We start from the raw sequence: 21,528 nt of genomic DNA, 5'->3' as shown, positions 1-21,528 counted from the left end.
TACCTCCAGCTCCAGCTCCAGGCAGCGATACGGCCACATCTTTCATGTTTAAAAGGGGTGGGGGCAAGCAGCATTGCACCGTGACCACAGCAGGACACCTACTGTATCCGTCTGTCCTTAAGCCATGTAGAAACATTTCTCCCTCACTGACAAATATCCTCTGTTTTTCAGTGCACAAGTGAAAACAAAACAAAAAGAAGGCAAAATAGAGGAACTCAAACGTGGGTGCAATCACATCCTTTTAAAGACATTCACGAGTTCTAGCTGAAAGCTGGTCAAACTTGCAACCAAAACCTTGTTTTGTCTTGTTTTGTTTTTTCTTTCAGTACAGTATGACTGCTGAGGCTGCACGGGATAACAGAGTTCAGCTTTGTCGAGCATTTTTAGTCCAGCAGCAAGGAAGAGTCGCTCAGGGGGGAGTTCACCGTGGTAATGATTTCTGGGTCCAGGAAAGGGAATAGTCTTTCTCCACTGATTCACAGGAAACAAATAGCAAGCCTGTCTGCTGTCAGGTAGGTCCTGAGACCTGGCGAAATAGCTGCTAGCAATGCTATTTGCGTTTGCAAGAAGCATGCCTGGTTTTTTTCCACTATATTTTAATGAATTTTTCTAATCTTGGTAACTGCTTTGTCAATACCTCCGGAGCGTGGCAGTGGAACTGATATCGGCAGGCTTTGGTGGGATGTGAAATACCCACACTAAGTGATAAGCATGAGTACCTAGTGTTCTGGGGAATGTGTTGTTTTGGGAGAGAGAGGCCTTCACAGCATCTTTTTTAGATGAGCCCCACAAAAACCTTTCTAAAGCCCTCTGCAACACAGAGCCCAGGGGAGAGCGCACACGCACCGTCGGATGGCAACGAGGGCCACCTCGGAGGGAATACAGCCTTGCGGTTGCTAATTCACACCTAGGAGCTACCCTGCACAAAAGCAGCTGGGATTGAGCTCCCCGCTCCTTTCTGGACATCAAGGGCATGACACAACTTGCAGCACTGACGGTTTAACCACGGGGAAGTGCAGCGGGGCAGAACCAGCGGGAGAGACGGGATGGAAGTCGGGCAGCGGCAGATGCCAGGCAAGGTATAAATGCAAAACTCCAGCAGCCTTCGTAGGCAGCAAGCGGCTTGAAGAGCAGAGCAAACAGCCAAAAGTGGCAGAAAATATTGCCGTGCGGATGGGAGCGCTCTCTTTAAGCGGGGCGATTGGCACGTGCGGGCACGGCACTGAAGCGAGCTGCGGGGCCGTGCAGGCAGCGATTATCATCAGGGCTCATTCAAACGCCCATTCAGGGAGGCTTCTGCTCCGCGCGGCTCTCCATCAGTCCCCATTGTTTCATAATCCCGCTGTACCCGATGCTGGTTTTATCCCGAATAAGTCTGCCGCGCTCGTTGCCCTCCCCGGTGACTAAGCCGGAGCGCATTAGCGATGCGTGACTTCATCTGGCTCTTTTCTCTCAGGTTAGCTACACGAGAGAAGCCGTCTCTGGTAACTGCATAGCACCGCTTCAGCTTCTTCGCAAAAGCTTGTTTTAGGGGAAGGCGCGGGGATATGTGGGCATCCGAGAACTCGCTGGCAGGGGAAACAACTGTTCGCTCCCTGCTAGCATGGCAAAGCCCTCCTGAGCAGCTCTGCACGGACAAATTTCCATCAGACGGACGGAAACCTCGCAGGAGCGGGACCAGCACCAGCCGGGCAGCCAAGGGCTCTCTCCCGTGGACGTGGGCAGCGGAGGGGATGCTCGGCCCCATCAGCTTTTCCTGCTGAGAGCACAGCCGTTGCTGGCCAGAGGATGGGGTGGACATGGGGACTTCAACACAGTTACCTCCTGCCCTGAAATCATCATCCAGCTTTGGAGTCAGGTAAGAAATAACTTATAAACAAACCTGGATGGGAATCTGGCTTCCCAAATGTCACGGAGAGCAGCCTCTTCAGTCCTGGGGTGAAAGGTAGACCCAAAACCCTGCACGTTCTCCATTCCAGCATCTCCTCCTTTCTCCCATGGTGCCTCCACGCTTGCAGCACCCTCCTGCTGATGAGTTGCATCCATCAGAAATCCCATCCCTGCCCGAGCCCTGGTGTGCTGAAAACTGCCGCCGGGGCCTCCCTCACCCTTTTTCTGTCTGGTCCCATCACCTTCCACAAATCCTCTTCAGTGCTCCTATTGAAACCTCCAAACTAGGTTTCCAGGAGGAATTCGGAGCTTCCCCTGGGGCGGGTTGAACCGACAGGAGCTGGGTCTCGTTGTGCCTCTCTGCGTGCTGCACTCCACAGGTGGGTGCTTCACACGGCCGGACCCTTTCCACCACAGTGAGAGGAATGCACAGCATGGAAATGTGCTGTCGTTGTGGGGTCTCAGAGCTGCTGGGTGTGTAAAATATAAAATGTAATGTAAAATATAAAACGTAATATAAAAGGTGTGGTCCTGGGCAACCTGCTCTAGGCGGCCCTGCTCAAGCAGGAGGTTGGAGATGACCTCCGGATGTTCCTTCCAACCTCATCCAATCTGTGATAAACACATCTTACATTTACAATGCGTAGCTATAAAGAAAATTTATATTGATTATATAAATCTCTATATACAACTGTAGAGTTTATGTGAGAGGAGAAGGTGCCTCCTCTCTTCGCCCCACTCTTTGGTGCCTGGAGGCTGCCCCAGGATGGGACATGCGGGATGACCCAACCCATACCCAGGGGATCCTAAAGGGCTCCCCACACCTTCTCGAGGGGGATGTGCTGAAGCCATGAGGAGGGATGGAAAGGTAACCTCGTGGTTTGGGGTTCACAGCTCCAGACTGGGGCTTGGGAGCTGCTGGCTGAGCTCGCAGCAGCCACTAAATCCCCCTCTGGAGCAGGACCTTGGTGAGGAGCATCCCAAAAGGTGCTTTCCACTGAGAAGCCACCTCAGGTGCTGGAGGATCCCTACGGGACCTGGTCCAAAGTGTGGCGTGGCAGCCAGCCACCTGGCAGTGTTCACCTGGGGACCTGTTTTAAATCAGCAAAAATGCTGAGCTTTGAGACCCGAAAACAAGCTCAGGAACCTAGGAAGGGTTTTTATCCTCGGTCTGAGCCTTGAAAGTGCAGCTGGATGTGCTGGCCCAGCCCTAAAGCTGCTAGCATTAATACAGGCAAATGAGCCCCCTAAATAGAGTGAGAGAGGAAAATGCCAGCACCAAAATAGCTGCATTTTGCAATTTCTGTTTTTTCTGAAGCATGCAGCTATACTAACAAGGGTGTCTTATGTCTGTAAGCCCTCCAGAAGAGGAAAGTCATAATGAAATGCTAACAAGTGTCTTATCTTCACTGAATGCGGATTCACCCCCTCCTAATTTTCTCGTCTTTGTAACTTGTGAATTTTTGAGTTCATTTCCATATTTTCTGAAATTCCTATGCACCATCCGTAGCCGAGTTTTAGAGCATTAACTCCCCAGTACATAACAATTTCGTAGCTGAGTTTTGTAGCATTAACCCCCCAGTACACAACAATTGTGGAAGGAAAGCCCGAACTCTGGCTTTAACTCACACAGCGGTGGCAGCCTGCTGATGCCACCACACGAAGAAGAAGGGATGGCAGGAAGAACAAGTCTTACGAGGAGCAGCTGAGGGAGCTGGGATTGTTCAGCCTGGAGAAGAGGAGGCTCAGGGGCGACCTTATCGCTCTCTACAGGTACCTTAAAGGAGGCTGTAGCGAGGTGGGGGTTGGTCTGTTCTCCCACGTGCCTGGTGACAGGATGAGGGGGAATGGGCTAAAGTTGCACCAGGGGAGGTTTAGGTTGGATGTTAGGAAGAACTTCTTTACTGAAAGGGTTGTTAGGCATTGGAAGGGGCTGCCCAGGGAAGTGGTTGAGTCACCATCCCCGGAGGTCTTTAAAAGACGTTTAGATGTAGAGCTCTGTGATATGGTTTAGTGGAGGACTTGTCAGTGTTAGATCAGAGGTTGGACTTGGTGATTTTGGAGGTCTCTTCCAACCTAGATGATTCTGTGATTCTGTGAAGGACGTGCACCCTCAGGATCATCATTACCTGCGTCTCATCGGCCCCGGCCCTGTGGCAGATCCTCCCAGACCTCTTCCCTCTCTTGCCCTGTCCCCAAAGCCAGTCCCAGTTACCTCCAGCACCTCGATGGAAGATGGAGATTTGAGAGGAGCAAGATCTTGACATTCTCCTGGGCAAGAGCATCAGGCAGGAAAATGAGCCAAGGGTCTCCTACACGCTTGAGCCCCGTAATCTGCACCACAAGTCTGCAGGCTGGGGGGTGTCCTGTCACAAAACAGGCAAATCTGGTGCTAAAAAGCAGGAAAACAGGCTTGAATAAGAGCTTTATGAGATTGCCATCACGATGGTGAGTAACACGTGGCAAATGGCAGTGTAAATATTCGCCCCTCAGACTTTTTGCTGTTTGTCTTGATACTCCTTTCGCTTCATGGAAAGCCAGTATTTGGAAGGAATGAGCTAACAGGTTAAATTACACATATCAGTGTAAAAGCATTGTTCCTGCAATTAGGATGTGAAAAGGATACAAATAGCTTCCTAGCTGGTTATTTCAAAAATATGCAAAGTAAAATAGAAAATGTGTGTTAAATCAAACACTCTGGTGCTGACTGATGCTAAATCACCCAGGCTGGACAAGAAGCTTTTCCTGGGATGAAATGCCTTGGCTCACCTTGCTGCACATGGCGTTGCTGAAGCAGGGGCCCGGCATGGTTTCTTTGGCAAGGGTGGTGCCGTCTGCCTTCGGCTTTCACCATCCTGAACTATTTGTGCAGTCCCAGCTCCTGCAAGGGATGAACCTGCCACTGTCTGTCCCGGTGTCTCACTGCAGGGAAGGACGGCTCTGGGTGTGAAATCCAGAGCCCTGCACACCCTGGGGATGCTCCTGATACCTGCAAAAAAAACAATGAAGTGCAGTGCTGTAGCTGACCTGACTCAGCACATCAGCCCAGGGTATCCATGTTTCCCTGTTGGACTCGGGCTCTGAGCATCATCTCTCTTTCCAGCAGGCCACCACAGTGCCCTTTGGCCATCACGAGTCACCCCATCACCCTTGGACACCCCGTAGGTGGCCGGTCCCACGTCCCCAGCATGCTGCTAGATGCCCACACCATGTGTCAGGGTTATCAGGAGCGTGCCCAAAAAGACAGGGCTTCCCCAAAACCTCCTCCCTGGCAGCTGAAGGCAGTTCTCAGCGTAGGATGCAGAGGTGCTTGATGTCTGTCAGTGCTCAAGAGGCATTTGGACAATGCTCTCATTGATATGCTTTAACTTTTAGTTAGCTCTGAAGAGGTCGAGTAGTTGCAGTAGATGACCTTTGAAGCTCTTCCAACAAAACTGTTCTGTTCTCTTCTACCTGTCCCGTCCCATCCCCTCTCCCTCTTCTCTCCCTCTCCTCTCCTCTCTGAGATAGCATAAAGTTGCCAATCTCATTCTTTGTTTGGGGAGATAAAACTCGAAATATGGTAAAACTGATTTTTTTTTTCACCCAGAAGAGGCACAAAAACGCAGTGTTTTTCCCCCATCTTCTTTCCCAGACCCACTGGTCTTTGCCGTGCACCAGAAACCACCATCATGCTCCAGTTTGCTCCCTGTAAGCTTGCCTAAACTCCGACGCTGTCAGCAGTTTACTGTGTCAGTCACCAGGAGACATCCAGGACACCAAAACAGCCACGGCGTTGTGAAACCACTTGGCATACAGGTCAGCAACTGTTGCTGCGTGCTGTTCCTTTCACCTTTGCCTCCTGCATTGCACCAAGACCCACGAACGATTTTAAGAGGGTGACTAGCATCCCTCAGCACTTCTCAAGGACGCTGTCGCCTCCTTAAAGTAATGAATCCGTGATTCATGGCAAGTAATTTCATGGTTTATATGTGCTTCTCTGTTGGGTCTGGGATGTGGAATCAGTTGTCGTCCCCGGATTATGCGTGTCTGTGCTGAGAGGCTGAAGGTAATAGGCACAGCGTGTCGCACCCACGCTCGCTGCCTGGCAGGCTGGTGTGCGACGGCTAAGGGAGACGATTTAATCTTTGATCTCCCTACTTTCTCCCCAGGGCTTGCTGGCTGCCGGCACGCAGCTCCTGCACATCACGGGAAGCGGGGACAACGCGTGTGAAGGCAGAAAGGACGGCGCTGCCGGCACCGGCAATGCCCCATGCTACGCCTGCGGAGAGCCTAGCAAAGAAGTACAAGCCATGGTGAAATCTGCTGTCAGGGCCCAACAGAGAGGCCCAAAAAAATGCAGTCGAGCTAAACTGGTTGTGAAGAAACCCAAGTGCAGCAGAACCGGCCGCCAGTGCACTTTACAGGACTTGTGTCTACATCTAAAGACAGAAAACGATGATTGGAAAACTAATCACCTAGCCTTTACCGGGTTCTTCAGTCAGCTGGTTCTCCCCTTTGCTGCTCTCCTGCTGCCCAAGGAGAGATTCGTACAGTCAGAGCATGAACGCTGCAAGCGAAATACCGTGGGTGAGAATGGAAAGCGTGTGGGGGGTCTGCTGAGAGGACAGCAAGGGTTGGTGGCACCAGGGAAGGTGGCCCGCCTAGGTCTGAGGCCATCCAGCTCGTGGTCCTGCTTTGTTAGCAGTAGGCATCTGCTCTAGGTCCCTTCCCTGCTCTTTGGCTTCTCAAAGTGGGTTACAAAGCCGATTCCTTGTGCCATGGACAGGGCTGGCACCCTGGGATGTCACCGCTGTGATAGGCTGCTTTGGACTGAAATTTGGGACCATTGTTCTGGGACTGCTGGTGTTTCGCACGCCCATCACCATGATATCTTCCATGGCTCTGAGTGGCCTTTGCAGAGCTCCCCTACTACTGAGCCACCAGAAACGCGACCTGGGCAGCAATTAAGGAGAGCTTGTGAAAGGCATCTGCCCTCTAATTCTTTGTTTCGCTTCTCAGCATCCTTTTGGGGAATAAAGTGAAACGTGGGTGCTAAATAACGATCGCTCTGAGGGATTTATTGCTATTTTAATGTTATATAAGTAACTTCCCAAAACTACAGCTCCGAATAACATGTGTATATTGGTCAGATATATCTAAGATATGAAGTTTTAATAGCTCCATTTGTCTTCCTGAATTGCGTTTCTACTAGATTTACAAAATGTGTTCATATTTCACTCACTCCCTACCCATATGGGTTTCTAATGATCTGCATAGAAATCTTATCATCTCCGGCTTAACTGCTAGATGAAGAAGTTAAATGCGAAGGGAAGGCGGACGGCGGGTGGCTCCTTCACCCCTCGCAACCTGCAAGGATTTCCCCTCTGGCTTCAGCATCCCCACATATGTTCCCAGCGCTTGATACCATCCAAAACAGTAACCGCAATTATTATCAAACCACCAGCAGCACCTAGCAAGAGCCCGAACGAAAACCCAGACGTGTTAGTTATCAAACCAGGTATTTGCACCTAAATGCATCTCAGTCTTTTGCATCTCTGGAGGGAGCGGAGATGTTTATTCTGGCACTTTCCCCACAGCAGCCCAGGAGGTTTTGAATACAACAGCCATCAGTCAGCGCAGGTTGGGTGCGCTCAGAGCAGGGGGACCCCCTGCGCTGCTGTCATAGCTGTGAGCTTAAATTGAAAAGCACAGTTATCTTTTGCAGCCTGGAGCACCGCTATCTCTTCAAACACAGGGACGCTCTAACTCCTTTTACACTGATGGAGCAAGGATTCACTCAGTATCCTCTGTACAACTTCAGATATACATATACACACATATGTTTATGTGTATTTATATAATACCTGGGGCACCAGAGCACTGACGGTGGCCACAGCGATGCGCAGAGTGAGGAGCCCGGGGTCTTTCTAAGGGTCACTCATCTGGGACTGCCTCCAAACCATGCCCCTACCACTTTGGGTTGTTCCAAACTGACGAAGAAGCTTTGCAGGGCTTTTGGTTTCGCTGCTGTTGGTTTTCCTCCCTGCTTATATTTACCTTGGCAGGGCAGGAAGTACCGAGTCGCATTGCTGCAGTTTTGCTGGAGGGCTTCTGGGAGGTCCTGGTGGCCTCTGGTTTATTAGCTGGCTCAGAGCATGAAAAATAGCCTGGGAAGAAGAATAATATAGACATCTAGCCTTCTCTTTTTACCTTGGATCAGGTCCCTGACCTGGCTCACCACCGGCTTCGTGGCTGGAGGGGCGATGCTGGAAGGCCAGGCATTGAGCCCTGCCTGCAGCCTTCCCGTGTGCCGCTCGTGGCTGTGGAAGATAAACAAGTTACTGGTCTGTGCCCATTCCTCCTGCCTCTCACCGCCCCTCCTGACCAAATAAATTGGTATTAAATATCACTTTCAGCTATATTGTAGTACCCACACCAGGCTGGCTCACACCTGGTTCAACTCAGCCAGATTTTACATCAACTATGTTGAATCATCACAAAACGATCCGTGAGCAAATATTTGGAGAAAGCTCCCTCCCCTCTCAATTACTCCACATCCACATTTTTCATTCATGTTGTGTTGTCATCATCATGCGTCAGCTTCGATACAGCATTGCCAACACTCATGCTGTTTGAGGTTGTACTTTAAATCCACTGCAGCTCGAGACACGAAGTGAAGTAGGAATTGCAACCCTCCTTATTCATTTTCTTTTGCCCTTCCCTTCCCTTCCCTTCCCTTCCCTTCCCTTCCCTTCCCTTCCCTTCCCTTCCCTTCCTTTCCCTTTTTTTCGCTCCCTTTTTTTCTCTCTCTTTTTTTTTCCTTTCTTTTATTTTCTTGCCTTGCCCCTTGCCTGGGGTGATGCTATCCATCCGATGATGCTGGGGACAGGAACAGGGTCAGTTGTAGCGGTGCCTCTGGGCTGCAGATGGATGCTCCATGTAATTCTTGCGTTATTCTCGCAGCCGTGCACCTGCAAGTCCTGACGGTGCTGTTACAACGGGCTCTCACGAGAAGTGATCACCACCGGTGCGAGAATCACCCTTTCTTTATCCCCTCTTTTCCTATTCCTTGGCTGCTGCTCTTGGCTCACAGTGGGGGACCCCACAAAACGCACGCACAAAGCTTCGCAGGCAACCAGCGTGCCACGCCTGCCCCCATCAACGTGTGCTCCCAGCAGTGCCAACAGCCTTGTGAGCAGGAACTATCAAGAGGGATTTGAGCATATAGATATGCTCAAACTGTATATATACGTGCTCAAGATATACATATATGAAAAAAAGAATTATGGTTACTATGGGAAATTTGTTGGGGTTGGGGCACCAGTGGAGGATGCCCAGCAGAGGATGCTCCTCTGGGGTCCTCCTGTTCTTTGTCTTCCCAGCTGACCGCTGGGGAGAGTTTTCCTTTCCCTTCTGTTTCTCTATTTTTATTTCTCTATTTTTTTTTTTTATCTTTCCCCAAAAGCGACCTTTGGAGTCAAAGCTTTCCACCAGCTACAGATCCTGTGACCCAATCTTTGTGCAGCTCCACCTGTCTCAGCACCCTCCTCACATCTCCCTGGGGGAGGACGGGGGCAGCTGAGTGCCAGCCAGCGAGTGCCGACGGCAGACGGTGTCCATCTTCCAAGGAGACCACGTGCCCAGCAGCCCTGATGCTCCTGCACTGGGGATCACGCAGGGATGGGCTCCAGGTGGCCAGGAGATGAGGTCCATGTGGTGCCCTGCAGATAAGGTCCATCCATTCTTGGGGTGAAGTCAAGGTTCATCAGAAAGGCAGAGAGAGCTGTGAGCAAAGAAACGTCCCGTGTAGGTGATTTTTGCATCATCGTCCATTATCTTCAAACATTTGAGGCAGCATCAAAGGTGAAAACAAACTCCTGCCCCTAACCAAAGCAACCCAGAAGGCTTCCCGTCGTGATTAATGGCTTCGGTCCAAAGGGGGAACACGTAAACATAGAAAATGAGGCCAGGATCCACTTCCCTGCCTCTCGCCTTCTGTGTCACCATCTCAGTGGCATTTTGCTGAGAAGAGCAATGCCAAATGGGTTCACGGTGCACGAAACACATTTGATATCATTAGAAAGCCATTCAAAAGGATGAATGCCGGCCTACTTTAAAAAGTGACAATGTAAAAATAGAGCTCTCTCGCTTGACACGTCTGGCCAAGTAGAGCAGATCTCTCTGTGTGCCCGGAAAATAGCTGTTTACCTTCATGACTGAAACGAAACTCTCTCGCTGAAAGCACGTACCCATCTGCTTAGCCTTATGCGCGTGTGTCGTCTGGTTCCTTCAGTCAAAATAGCTGTGCACATTGTTATTTTCAGAACTTAGGACGCTATTGCCATGGGGACTGAAAATCCAAATAGATCTTGAGAGCAGATCACGAGAGGTTTTAAAATAAATTTGCCATTTCTGCCAATAATCACGTGAAAACGGCAAAACGTTTCAACGTGTAAGCTTGGGGGCTTGCTGCTGTGCTGACTTCTTACAAATGGAAGTTACTGAGACAATAATATTACACGTTGTTTGTAACAGCACAGTACCAAGTGTATAATTATTTGCAGGCTTTAAATATGTAGAACCTCTCCTCCAATGAATGGGACATGGTGGCAATAGCCAGCTCTAGTGGTACGTGTTGATAGCAGAAATATAACTACGCTTCAATTTTCTCCCATTAAGGCACACAAAGGGAAGTGTGCCTTGTTCCAGCATCCCACAGCACTGCATCTGTGATATTCTCTGTGAGATATGCTTACATATATATAATATATATCTGAGCAGAAGCTAAGGCTTGTTTTGCAGAACAGAAGCTACGGGAATCTGCCTCCACTTCTGTCGTACACTTGGGTGTAACCTCTGCAGGGAACTGATCTCAGCTCTCACAAATGAAGCGATGTCAGGGCAGGTTAATACTTGGATATGAAAGCACGAAAGAAAATCCGCCTTTCTTAGGATGCTGTAATCAGAGCTGCATTAACCAGGGACAGGAACAGCCTGATCTGGGAGGGCGCGGGAGGCACGGCCTGCACAACGCGCATGCAACAGGGAAATACGCGTTGTGTTGCTGGCACCAAGGGGAGCAGAAGCCTCCTGAGCCACCCCAGTAAACCCTTGTCTTGTCTGCAGTAATTATTCACCTGAAATTGCCTTTGCTTATAGGAAAAGTTCTTAATCTGACTTAGTGAAATCACATCAAATCCACTTGAAGGCTCTTGATAACCTTCGATGACGTGAGCGCTGAAAACTGCTTTGGTGTCACTGCGATTCCACTCTGAGATATTTCTGATTAAAAATAAAATAATAATAAAAAAAGCCTATTTCTTGCAGTGCAGGTAGCAAGTCCTGTAGCTCTCAGAGGCTGTGTTTAGGAGAAAAAGTATACTGTTGACACGTGCCAAAATCTGAAACTGAGCATCATGGTTTGTACGGTGAGGTAGAGCCGTGGGGGATTGCCTCAAGCTCATTCAGTCTTCAGGACAAGGCTGTCTGGTTTGTAGCAGGTGGATCTTCTTCATGCCGGAGCTTACGGGCTGAAATGTTAACCTCTACCCGCTCTCCCCCACCCATCCAGGTCCCCTTGTCACCGAGCAGCGGTTTTTGGTCAAGGGGAGCAGCAGCCACCGGTGGGAGCAAGCTGTGGGTCTTCCCATGCTGGCTGACTCGGAGTCCAGGAGCTCCAGAGGCAGCCAGGCTTCCTCTTTGCCATGAAGCAGAACCAAACCTCTCCTGCTCCAGAGGGTGAGGAATGTGGTGCCCCATACCCCGCGACCAGCGCATTTAAAGGAGGTCTTCAATACCCCGAAGATAAAGTTTCCCAAATCTGACGACATTATTTACTTTGTTATAGAGCTCTTCTGCAGTTATCTCCCTTCCAGACACGCTTCCCTCTCGCTGACTGTGCTGCCATATTCTGCACATCTGTAATGAAGAGAAGAAAGCAAACTCCCAATTATGCCAATTAAATTATCCACTTTGAAATATAAATTAAGAGAGCCATCCTGCAGACAGTCACTCCCAGGTCCTCAGGGACCTTTCCTGTAAACAGAATCCCTTTGCTGTCTCCTTCAGGCACAGTTCAGTCCACGTCAGGAATTTCCTGGCTCTTTTTGGTGCTGGGGCCTGGCATCCCCAGGCTGCCTGTGCTGGAGGGTTTGGGCCCTGGAGGAGACCTCTCAGAGCTGTTTCCACCAGAAAAAAACAGCGAACCCATTGTGGTACAGCCCAGCCTCCTATTGCCTGCATCCTAATGCCATGCTCCAGGAGGGTGATGGACCCATGGCTCTGCAAGCTATATCTCAGAAGCTTTGCTCACGTCAAAGCTGTGGGTAGAATGGCACAGGCTGCTGATTATTAACTGCCTTAAATTTGGGAGGGCTGGCCAGGCCCTGGAATAAGCCTCAGTGCCCCCTCTGGTTCTGCAGCAGCCTGAAGCTCAGATGTCAGGAGAAAGGGACATCTTCACCTCCAGGTATGTGCCCAGGCACCAAGGACGTCCTCCTCCTCCTGGGGCTGGCTGGGCCCAGGGCCAGCTCTGGCAGCCCAGCTGGCTGTCCTTGAATCAAAAAGCAAGCTGTGAGGGGCCTTGGCGGGGACTCGCTGCCCTTCTCTCTGGAGCTGCTTTTAAGCAGGGCTCTGGCCCTTGGTCTCTGCCTGAGCTACAATGCAGCTGCGGCCATACCTGGCCCTATAACTATATACTATATATACTATATAACTATAACACCAGTGTGGACCCTGACTTGAGTTGGGACTGACCACTACGGTCTTGTCTGGTGATCTGGGCTTTTGGCTGGCCCTGGCTACTGTCACCCGACCAGCTCTTCTTGTTTGTGTACCACGAGAGAGGGCCCTTGTTCACAAAGCCCACAAAGCCCCCACCCCACGTCCACCTTGCTGTCACCCCTGGCCCTGGTCCACCTTCTCTTACTGAGCTGCTCACTGGCAGTGGGAAACAGCATAAAATGAGGAAACTCTGGGGTTTCTTGTGAGAATAGTGGAGGATGAAAGTGATACTCTGTCCCAGGAGGAACTTCCCCTAATTGTCCTGCAAAAGTGTAGACAAAGATGCTGAGGCAGCAATCTGGTTCTTAGACTGAACCCGGGGGGCTGTGAATAACTGGAGGTGTTACGGTTCCTCCTTCACTAGAAATGTCCCCCAGCTTCTGGAAATGCTGGTGTAAAAGCCAGCTGTCCCATCGGTGCTCCTGTTCCTGGTCTGCAGATACCAAGGCCTGCATAAACCCAACCCCTGGGCTGCTCACTGATTCTTCCAAAGCCAGCCTCATGCCAGCTCCTCTGCCATTTCTTCGTATGGCCCCCAGAAGCAACTTCTCCCAGCAGCAAAGCCAACCCTCTGGGACTGTCCTGGCACAGATTTCCTCCTCGTGTCCATCAGAAAAGCATTAGAACAAGAAAAAAAGTTGATGCTTCCCCCAACACTTCCCCAGGTTCGTTTTCAGATGAGGGGTTTCCTGACCTGGGCGTGTATCTTTGTACACAGCCACTTTCCATGGGTTTCTCTTTGTTGGATCTCTCGCCTCTCCTTCAGGCATGTTGACTCGTAGCATCCACAGTGTTTCATGGCAGCCTTTAACAAAGCTTGAGTCTTTACCAGGATTTACTTCATGTTCATTACTAAGCCTTAGTCACCATGAGGTAAGAACATAACTTTCCCTATGAAGACAAAATTTGACTTCAGTGACAGTAAGTACTGCAAACATGCATTAATAGCCTCCCTCTATCAGACAAGGGAAAGCAAGCCCCAAAAGTTAACATCTGCTGGGAATTAGGGAGCACTTGAAAAGCAGCAGATTTTATAGAGAAAAGCTCCCTCCTGCTCCACTGTGCCGATGGTCTTATGTTGTCACAGCAGTCTTGAAACCCAAGCCAGAGATGCTTAGGCATCCCATTTTGGGATGGGTGAGCAGGACATGAGACTGATGAGTGGTTTAGGTGATCTTGGAGACTTAATTAACAGTCCTTGCACCTTTCTGTGATTAGAAGTGGCACGATTTTATGGACTGTTTTTGACAGCCAATTCAGCAGCAGCAGTTTGAGACCACACCACCTTGCCAGCTGCCCCCCTCTTCTGCTGGGAGCAACAGGAGGCACCCACACCTTCTTCATGCTGTGGGTCTTGGCTTCAGCTACCTGTGACTGTGGATAGAGAGAATGGGGAGCTGACACATGTTTTATTCACCCCTCCTGCCTTCTGACAGCCACTAGCAGGGTGGGACTGGCAACAGGTCGCATCTTAAATCACCGCACCTAAATCTCCCCGAGCTTTCTTGCAGGGACAGCCGGCAAGAGCGTGACTCAGGTTCATCACATTTCTTTCACATGCTGGTTTTCTTGCAACTATATTGACTGGCAGATATAGGCAAGATTACAGACAGCAAAAGAGCAAGTGACTAGCTACCACAGGAGTAAGCAGCCTCTTGACACTGCGTTCTTGAGGTGATTTCCAAAATATGGCAGTATTGCCAGCTGGGTCAATTTGTTTAGCTGAAACCAACAGATTGTCCCAGAAACAAACACAGCTCGACTCTGTTCAGCCATGGGATACCCAAAGAGCTGTTACAGTCCCTCATCTCTGAATTGTTATGAAAGATTTTTCCTCCCCATGCCTCTTAAGTGACAAAATTTATATTGTTGAGGCACTGAAGGTACTCACAGACCTTGCTGGCCACAACCAGCCTCCCTTCTTCCCCTTCACCTCTTCCAGTGGCCCAGGAGCCCCATTTCAGCCCTGCCCTGGACATCAGCCTACCTCAGGGCCCGTGGCCAGGCAGGGCTGTGGTGGAGCTGGAGACCACCCTGCTGCAGCACTGCTGGGGCAGGGACTCATGGCCTTGGGGGGCTGAAATGGCGTGGGAGGGGGCAGCTCAAGGCCAGTAAATCCTATGACTGTGCTCAAGGGCTTGACATGTACATTTCAGGTCTTGGTGGCCAGGAACATGTTCATATGACGCTCATGTGGTGAGGAAGAATGGCTACCCTGAACCACAGGGTTCACTCAGTTTCCAAAGTAGCAAAGTACTGGTAGTATCTGTTAATTACAGTGCCAAAAAGTAGTACTTGCTTAACTACATCAAAATGTTTTCTCTCTGAGTACATGCAAGTTTAATTATATAGTCATGAGCACCACTTTATTCAGGCAATAAAACTGATCAAACTACCATGTAGCTCTGTCTAAGAGGCATTCAATACCTGAGGGTCTACTAAGAGGAATCAAACGCACTACAGACACTCTGATAGGCTTATACCATGAGGAAGAAGAAATGGGATAGAAAAGACATTGCCACGATTGCATCTATAAATTTTATCTATCTGGTGGAACGGCTATAGATTTATGGATCGGTAAATTGAGTTGTCGCAGTCTGGGCGCTTTCCATTTCTTATTTGTAAGTTTTCCATGTTACCTCATAGGTTATACTGAACAAAGCTCCTTTGTTCGTGGCAATGGCCAGCAACTCCTGAAGAGGATAACTGCAACACCCCGTCTGGCAGCGACCGAGCCGGCGTTGCTCTGATGTCCGAGCGGGTCTGAGTAAGCCACAGCTGGCAGCTGCAGCCACCTTTCTTGGCGGGTAAAGCAAAGCTCTCAGCTACTGAATCTGCTTCGGCAGCTCTGCCAAGGACAGCTGGGCAGCTGGATCCAGTTCCCCTTCAAAACTGCAAGCGTCGGGCCCAGAAGCTGCCTCTGACATGAGCCGTCTTGACAAATGCCGTCACACTGCTCGTGCCGCGTGGGCTTTGCCTGCTCTGGGCTCCTTCTTCTCTTCCATTGCTAGCAGTGGTGGTGAAGCACTCCCAGGTAAAAAAAAAGTCAGGAAAACGCACAGAGGGACGTGTGTCGGGAGCCAAAACTGCGTGGATACAGGAGGGATGGAAGTGATGGAAATGCTACACCGGTCCCTTAGATACACACATTTGGCACACAGCTGAAAGACGGTGACGAAGCATGAGTCTTTCAGACTTTATTCCTCTGCAGCAGGCTGCAAGCCTCCCTATGGCAGAGCAGGCAGCTACGGGTCGCCGCCATTTCGGTGACATGAAGAAGGGCTGGGGTATTAAGGAGCTGAGTGATTAGAGGGGGACTCTCTGAAAATGGGGTCTGTAAGGATATGTCGCAGACCGTGAGGTGGTGTCAGGCGGGCTAGGTGTGAACATGACACATTTTGGGGTATTTTTTTTTTTGGGGGGGGACAGTTTTTTTGGGTTTTATTCCTCAGAAATAGTGTTTCACGTTGGCCTGGGGGCTGAAGTAATTTTGACGGCTATGGGGGGGGATCTTTTGGTCACAGCGGGCGCGCTGCCCCCCTCAGACACCAGGGGAGCCCCCGTGGAGAGGGCGAACGCCACGGCCGCTCCCTGACAGGCCGGGACCAACGGCTCCTCCCGCTCCACGTGCGAGGCCGCCGCCCTCGGGGGAGGGGGGGGCGGAGGGGGGGCGAAGAACTACACCTCCCACCATGCCCCGCGCCCCGCGGGTAGCGCAGCCTCTCCTCAGCCCGAGCTGGGCGGGGCGGGGCGAAGCGGCAGAGCCGCGCCGCCATTGGCCGAGCCGCGCCCGCCGCTCTCGCGGTCGCTAGGCAACGGCGCGCGCGCCCGTGCCGTCCCCCCCCCCCCCTCCCGTCCCGTCCCCTCCCCTCCCACCACCGCGCGCGCGCTCTCGTCACGGCGCGTCCCCCGCCCCTCGCGCGAGCCGGAGCCGCCGCCGCCGCCGCCGCCGCTGCCGGAGCCGCCTCAGAGCCGCCGCCGCCGCCATGACCGACAACGCCGCCGCCGCCGGGCTGGAGAACCACCGCATCAAGAGCTTCAAGAACAAGGGCCGCGACGTGGAGGTGGGCGGCAGCGGCGGTGGCCGCGGCCTGGCCTCCCTCCTCCTCCTCCTCGCCCTCCTCCTTCCCGCCGCGGCTGAGGAGGAGGAGGAGGAGGAAGGCCGGGTGAGGGGGGGTGGGGGGGTGGGAAGGCCGGCGGCGGTTTGTTCTCCTCCGTCATGAGGGCGGCGGCCCCCGGGGGCTGGAGAGGAGCACAATGGGGCCGCCGCCGGGGGGGGGCCGCCCCCGGGCCCCGCTGAGGGCCGCTGCGCCGCCTGCAGCCGGCCCTCGGGCTTCGTCTGGCAATATTCGGGGGGGTTACGCGCTGCCTCGCCCCAAAACGCCGGGCTGGGGGGGCATCGGGGGGCCCCCTTCGCCCACGGGGGTCCCCTCTCACTCACTGGCCCCCTCCGGCCCCGCTCGCCCCCAATGGCCTCCGAGGGGGGCGTCCTCGGTGCCAGCCCCCATCGAAGCCAGGGGGAAAACCCCTCACCTTATGGTTGTTTTTTTTTTTTGGGGGTGAGAAACGGAAAAAAAAGGGGTGTGTAAGGGTTGTGCTGGAATCCCACTCCCAGCCTGGTGAGGGTTCGCGGGAACGGGGAGCCGAAACGCGTGTCAGGTAACTGCCGGGTTCTCCTCAGGGTGCTCGCCTCGCTGCTGGTAGCCCACCGCGACACGATCGCCGAAACGCACCTCTGTCATCGGTCCGGCCGGGGCTTTAGCCCTCCGAAAGCACATTTCGTGTCTGAGCAGAATTCACACCTCCGCTGCTATTGTTTGGGTGGAGACGGTTCTATGCGGGTCAGCCTTGGCAGCGGCAGTGCCTTTAAGATGACATTCACCATGTAAACTGTTCTTAATTTTCGCTTAACTTAGTGACAGCGGGTCTTTCTCACGGATAATATTGTCTGCGAGGAGCGCGTTAACTTCAACACTCCTGGCTAACATTAGTAAACGCTAGCAAGCCGCTAAAAATTACCCATCTTTCCTTTAAGCGGTTGCTTTTCAGGGTAGGAGGAGGCGTGGTGGGTTTCTTTTTCCCCTTCTTATCCAGCGAGGCTCTTCCTGCTGCTGCTCCTCATTCATTTTGTCCTTGTCTCATCTCCCCGTGTTGCTTGCTGGCTTTGTTGCCGCTTTCTCAGCCACTGGCCTGAATCCATCGGAGCTCTAAACAGGGAAAGGTTAGGTATGCTCATGCCTAGTGTGAACTGATCTGTCACCCGTGCTTGCTTATGTTATAGCATGCCCAAGACTAGGGGAATTAAATATCCGCCTCTGTGGGGGGGAGGAGGAGAATCGACTGCCTAAGCTCCTCTGGAATTAGTTAGACCAGACCGGCTAAGGTACCTTAGCTCTCAGGAGAACAGTTCCTCCTGAAGTGGAGTAATTATTTTGGAATAGGGTATTTGCTGTTACGGAGAAGTGTATCCTCTAGGGTTATCTTCCAGTATGCTGACTGACTTCCTTTTGTAGCTGAGCCTAAGACTTTGCCAGATAACCACGTTAACGGTGCCAGAACCGAAGCTTTCACCCATGCTTTTGAAAAAGCATTAAAATCAAAGAAGCACCTGTCTTCTGGGGGCACCAAACAGGTGAAACTCAGGAGTGAGTAAAAGTTGTACACTTGTGCAGGTATGCTAATTGAATTTAGGTGCATTTCTCATCTTTCACAGGCCTTTAAGTGAACCAGTGTCTTTCATGTTTCCCAACACAAGTCACGTGTGAAATTTTTTACCATACCTCCTTTTTGGCTTTTTTTTTCTAATCATGGTACTTATTCAAAAGTTCAGAGTATTCTGCGAAGTAAACTTTATGTAACTTGGGTACCTAGAAGTAAAACCAGGTAAGCTAAGTTTATAGCAGAGAATGAAGGAGCCCAGCAGGACCACGTAATTGCCATTACTTGCTGTGCTTCTCTTGAGGTACTACTACGCAGTCTGACAATGTGTCTGTATTTAGTGAAAATTATCAGTTCTCCACCAAACAGTTCTTTCCTAAATCAAGTATTGTACATAATTCTCAACTGTCAGCAATAAAATACGCTTGTTTCAGTGCCTGTGCTTCAATAAGGAGTGTTACATAAAGATCCTGCCTCCAATTTTCTTGTACTCTGAAAACCAAGATGAGAAGTGCTGTTGCTGATCTGCATCTATGCTTTTTGTCAGATTCCACCAATGAGGAAAAAAGTGGTTAGAACGACGGAGTAATAAATCATGGTCTGGTATCTAGATTATATCCTTCGGAAAATCTCAAATATTCAAGGCCGTGTGCTCTCCGGTTCGGTTTGAAAAGTGTTGTTTGAGTCACCTTCTGCCTGGAGACAGTCCCTGCCTTTGAACTCATCAGCCTTGAATGCGTTTTAAGAGTACCTTAGTAGTCTTCCTTTGGCTTCTAATAAATACTGATGAGTTGTTATTGATCCCCTCTGGGTACAGACTATTATGGCAGACCAAAACACTCCTTTAATTTGTAGTTAACTCATATTTTATTACTGGGTTTGCTAGGCCACGATCATCTTTGCGTTTCGTTAATGCAACCGTAAGGGAAACAAAGGATTAGTAAGCACTGGTTTCACGTTAAGACAGACCTTCGTACCCCGTGCCACTTCTCTCTGGGCTCCTTTTCTAGGACCGAAGAGAAGGATCTGCTGGGCAGGTGCGCGCAGACTCCTTGACCTGCACAGGCCCACCCTGCTTCTCTGAGTTTGAGGTTTGGGTGGAAGTTTCTCACCTTTTAGTTGCCTTCTTGTGTTAATGAGGTAGAGTTGTGCATGTAGAGCTGGAATTCTGGTTTTGAAGCATTAATACTAAAGGCGTTTATCTCCAAGCAAAATCAAATGCCAGAAACAAAGCATTAGTCACTTAATATTAGCTTGCGTTCTCGCTTTTATTAGCGAGACTCTTCTGTTTTTATAGGCCCTGAGATGTGATTAGCAGCAGTCAGAGCTAACCTGAACCAGCAGAGCTGGGCGCTGAGGAGCCAAGCGGCTTCGTTTGGACCAACGACTGTCACAACAGTTTCTCCTTACAGCCTTCTCAATTTTATTTTCTCCAGAGATAAGAAGGGGCTTTTAAAATTGTCCCATGGATGGTGAGAAAGCCTTCCTGCGTTGATCACAGGCATGTAGCCTCAAGTGTCAGTGGGTGTTTTTCTAAATGTACAGCGCTGATTATTCCAATACAATTGAGGCTTTGCAGGAAAAGATTGAACAGTTTGCAATCGCTTAATTTGTAATACCCCTTGTAACTGCTGGCTTTATTTGTTTATAATTACATCCAAGATAACCTAGCTTTTATAAAACCAAACTTCAGCCTTCTGATTTTTTTTTTTTTGTTTGCAGTTCTTCAGCTTCATTCTTTACCTGGTAACGTCCTTCCTGCAGCTTTTTACTCTTCTGACTTCCTGGACCAGAAACTTGTTACTTGTTCTGTATGACAAATAGCAGGCACCAATCTGTTGGCTCCCTGTCATGGTGTTTAAGTTGATAGATAAACAATTCAGCACATTTCTTTTTATCGGGATCAGTCAGCATCGTTGGCTAAAACTGAGGAAAAATTCTAGATAAACTGAGATGCTCTTATTTGTAGGACTGTCTGTATGACTTACTGTTATTTTTTGTGTGGTACAGTGAGACTGTGATCATGTAATTAGCAAAATGCATACTGGATCAAAAGTAAAGTTCCCTGTACTCCTGTAAAAAAGAGGCAGCAACTGAGGAGCTAGTACATTATAGCCTAAATAACTACTTGTAAAAACTTTTTAATGACTGGGATTAAAATTTCCTTTTTCTATGTTTGTCATGCCTCTAATCGCAAGGCAAAATAATACAGACATTTGGTATCTTGAACTTTTGTTGTTTGATCTGTAGGGTGAACCTGCTGAAATTTGTTAAAGGCTATTTACCAAAAGGAGGCATAGCTACCCTGTCATCTTCCACCTCCCAGTGCTATATTTGATTTTAAATTACTGAGGTCATGACCACTGATGTCTTCTCCCCAGTTACAGTTTTTTGGGGCCAGCTCTATCACCTTTTGGTCTATATCACCTTTGGTCTAGGGACTTTGCAGCATCCATTCTTACTCTTTACCTTCAGCCTCCTGATCCTGTATGAGGCAGAGGAAGACACTGGGCTTAGCCCGGATCTCTGTCATCAGCTCGGGCATCTTCAGTATATTTACTCCCAGCTATTTTGCATCAACCCGGGTTCTTTCCGGAGCTCACTTTGACAGGTTGGTCAGCTTTCTGCTTTTCCCTCTGCTGGCACAGGATCTAATGCTGGCAAAAGAAGGGTTGGGAGGGAATAGGGCTGGACCAGCTGATTTAGGTTGGTTTAGGTGACCGTGGGCCTGCTGCCTTAATAGCCTTGCTGGCTCAGTGAAGCTCAGCAGTCAAAGTGAAAACACAGGTATCAGGTAGCTTCCTGCTGGGAGCCACGTTTAAGGTAAGATCTAATACTCTCGTGCAGAGCTTCTGAGCTGTCCTGCAGCTTCTTTATTAACCTTTCAGGCCAGCATACCCTTGGGAGAATGCAGGTGTCCGTGTCTGCACCTTGGAAAGAATTACTTGAGTAGAAAATAAGAGGTGTGTGTGAGAAGCCTCCTTGCTTGCTGTTGCTGCAGAATTTTGCAAACTTTAGTTAGTCTGCAAGTAAAAAGTGCAGTGCTGTCAAAAGTTTGTCACTCGTGGCAGAAAAAAAACACTTAAGTTCACTTAGGTATACTGTCTTATGTTTTCCTTGTGAAATTCCAGATCAGCTGTATGCATTGCTGTAAAATGTTCAAAGACACAGATACCTTGGGAGGACATTGTTTATTTCAACCTGTGAAGAAAGCAA

At 50.1% G+C, this 21,528-nt stretch overlaps 1 protein-coding gene and 1 long non-coding RNA gene across 2 annotated transcripts in view; both read left to right on the top strand.

Annotated features, from left to right (window-relative positions):
- The first annotated feature begins 3,676 nt into the window (after positions 1-3,676).
- On the top strand, positions 3,677-6,929 carry LOC310904486. Its single transcript, XR_014588398.1, has 3 exons — positions 3,677-4,338; positions 5,525-5,688; positions 6,042-6,929. It is a non-coding gene; the product is annotated as an uncharacterized lncRNA (long non-coding RNA).
- Positions 6,930-16,535: 9,606 nt separating this feature from the next.
- KPNA3 (karyopherin subunit alpha 3) overlaps positions 16,536-21,528 on the top strand; it is a 52,663-nt gene continuing 47,670 nt past the window's right edge. Inside the window, exon 1 of the mRNA XM_083796314.1 lies at positions 16,536-16,718. Within this exon, the coding sequence (XP_083652440.1) occupies positions 16,641-16,718 (78 nt within the window). The 5' untranslated portion in view covers positions 16,536-16,640. The remainder of the gene's footprint in view (positions 16,719-21,528) is intronic.

This window comes from Anser anser, assembly GCF_964211835.1.
Source record: "Anser anser genome assembly, chromosome: 1".
Lineage (NCBI taxonomy): Eukaryota > Metazoa > Chordata > Aves > Anseriformes > Anatidae > Anser > Anser anser.
This window is presented reverse-complemented; position numbering and strand designations above follow the sequence as displayed.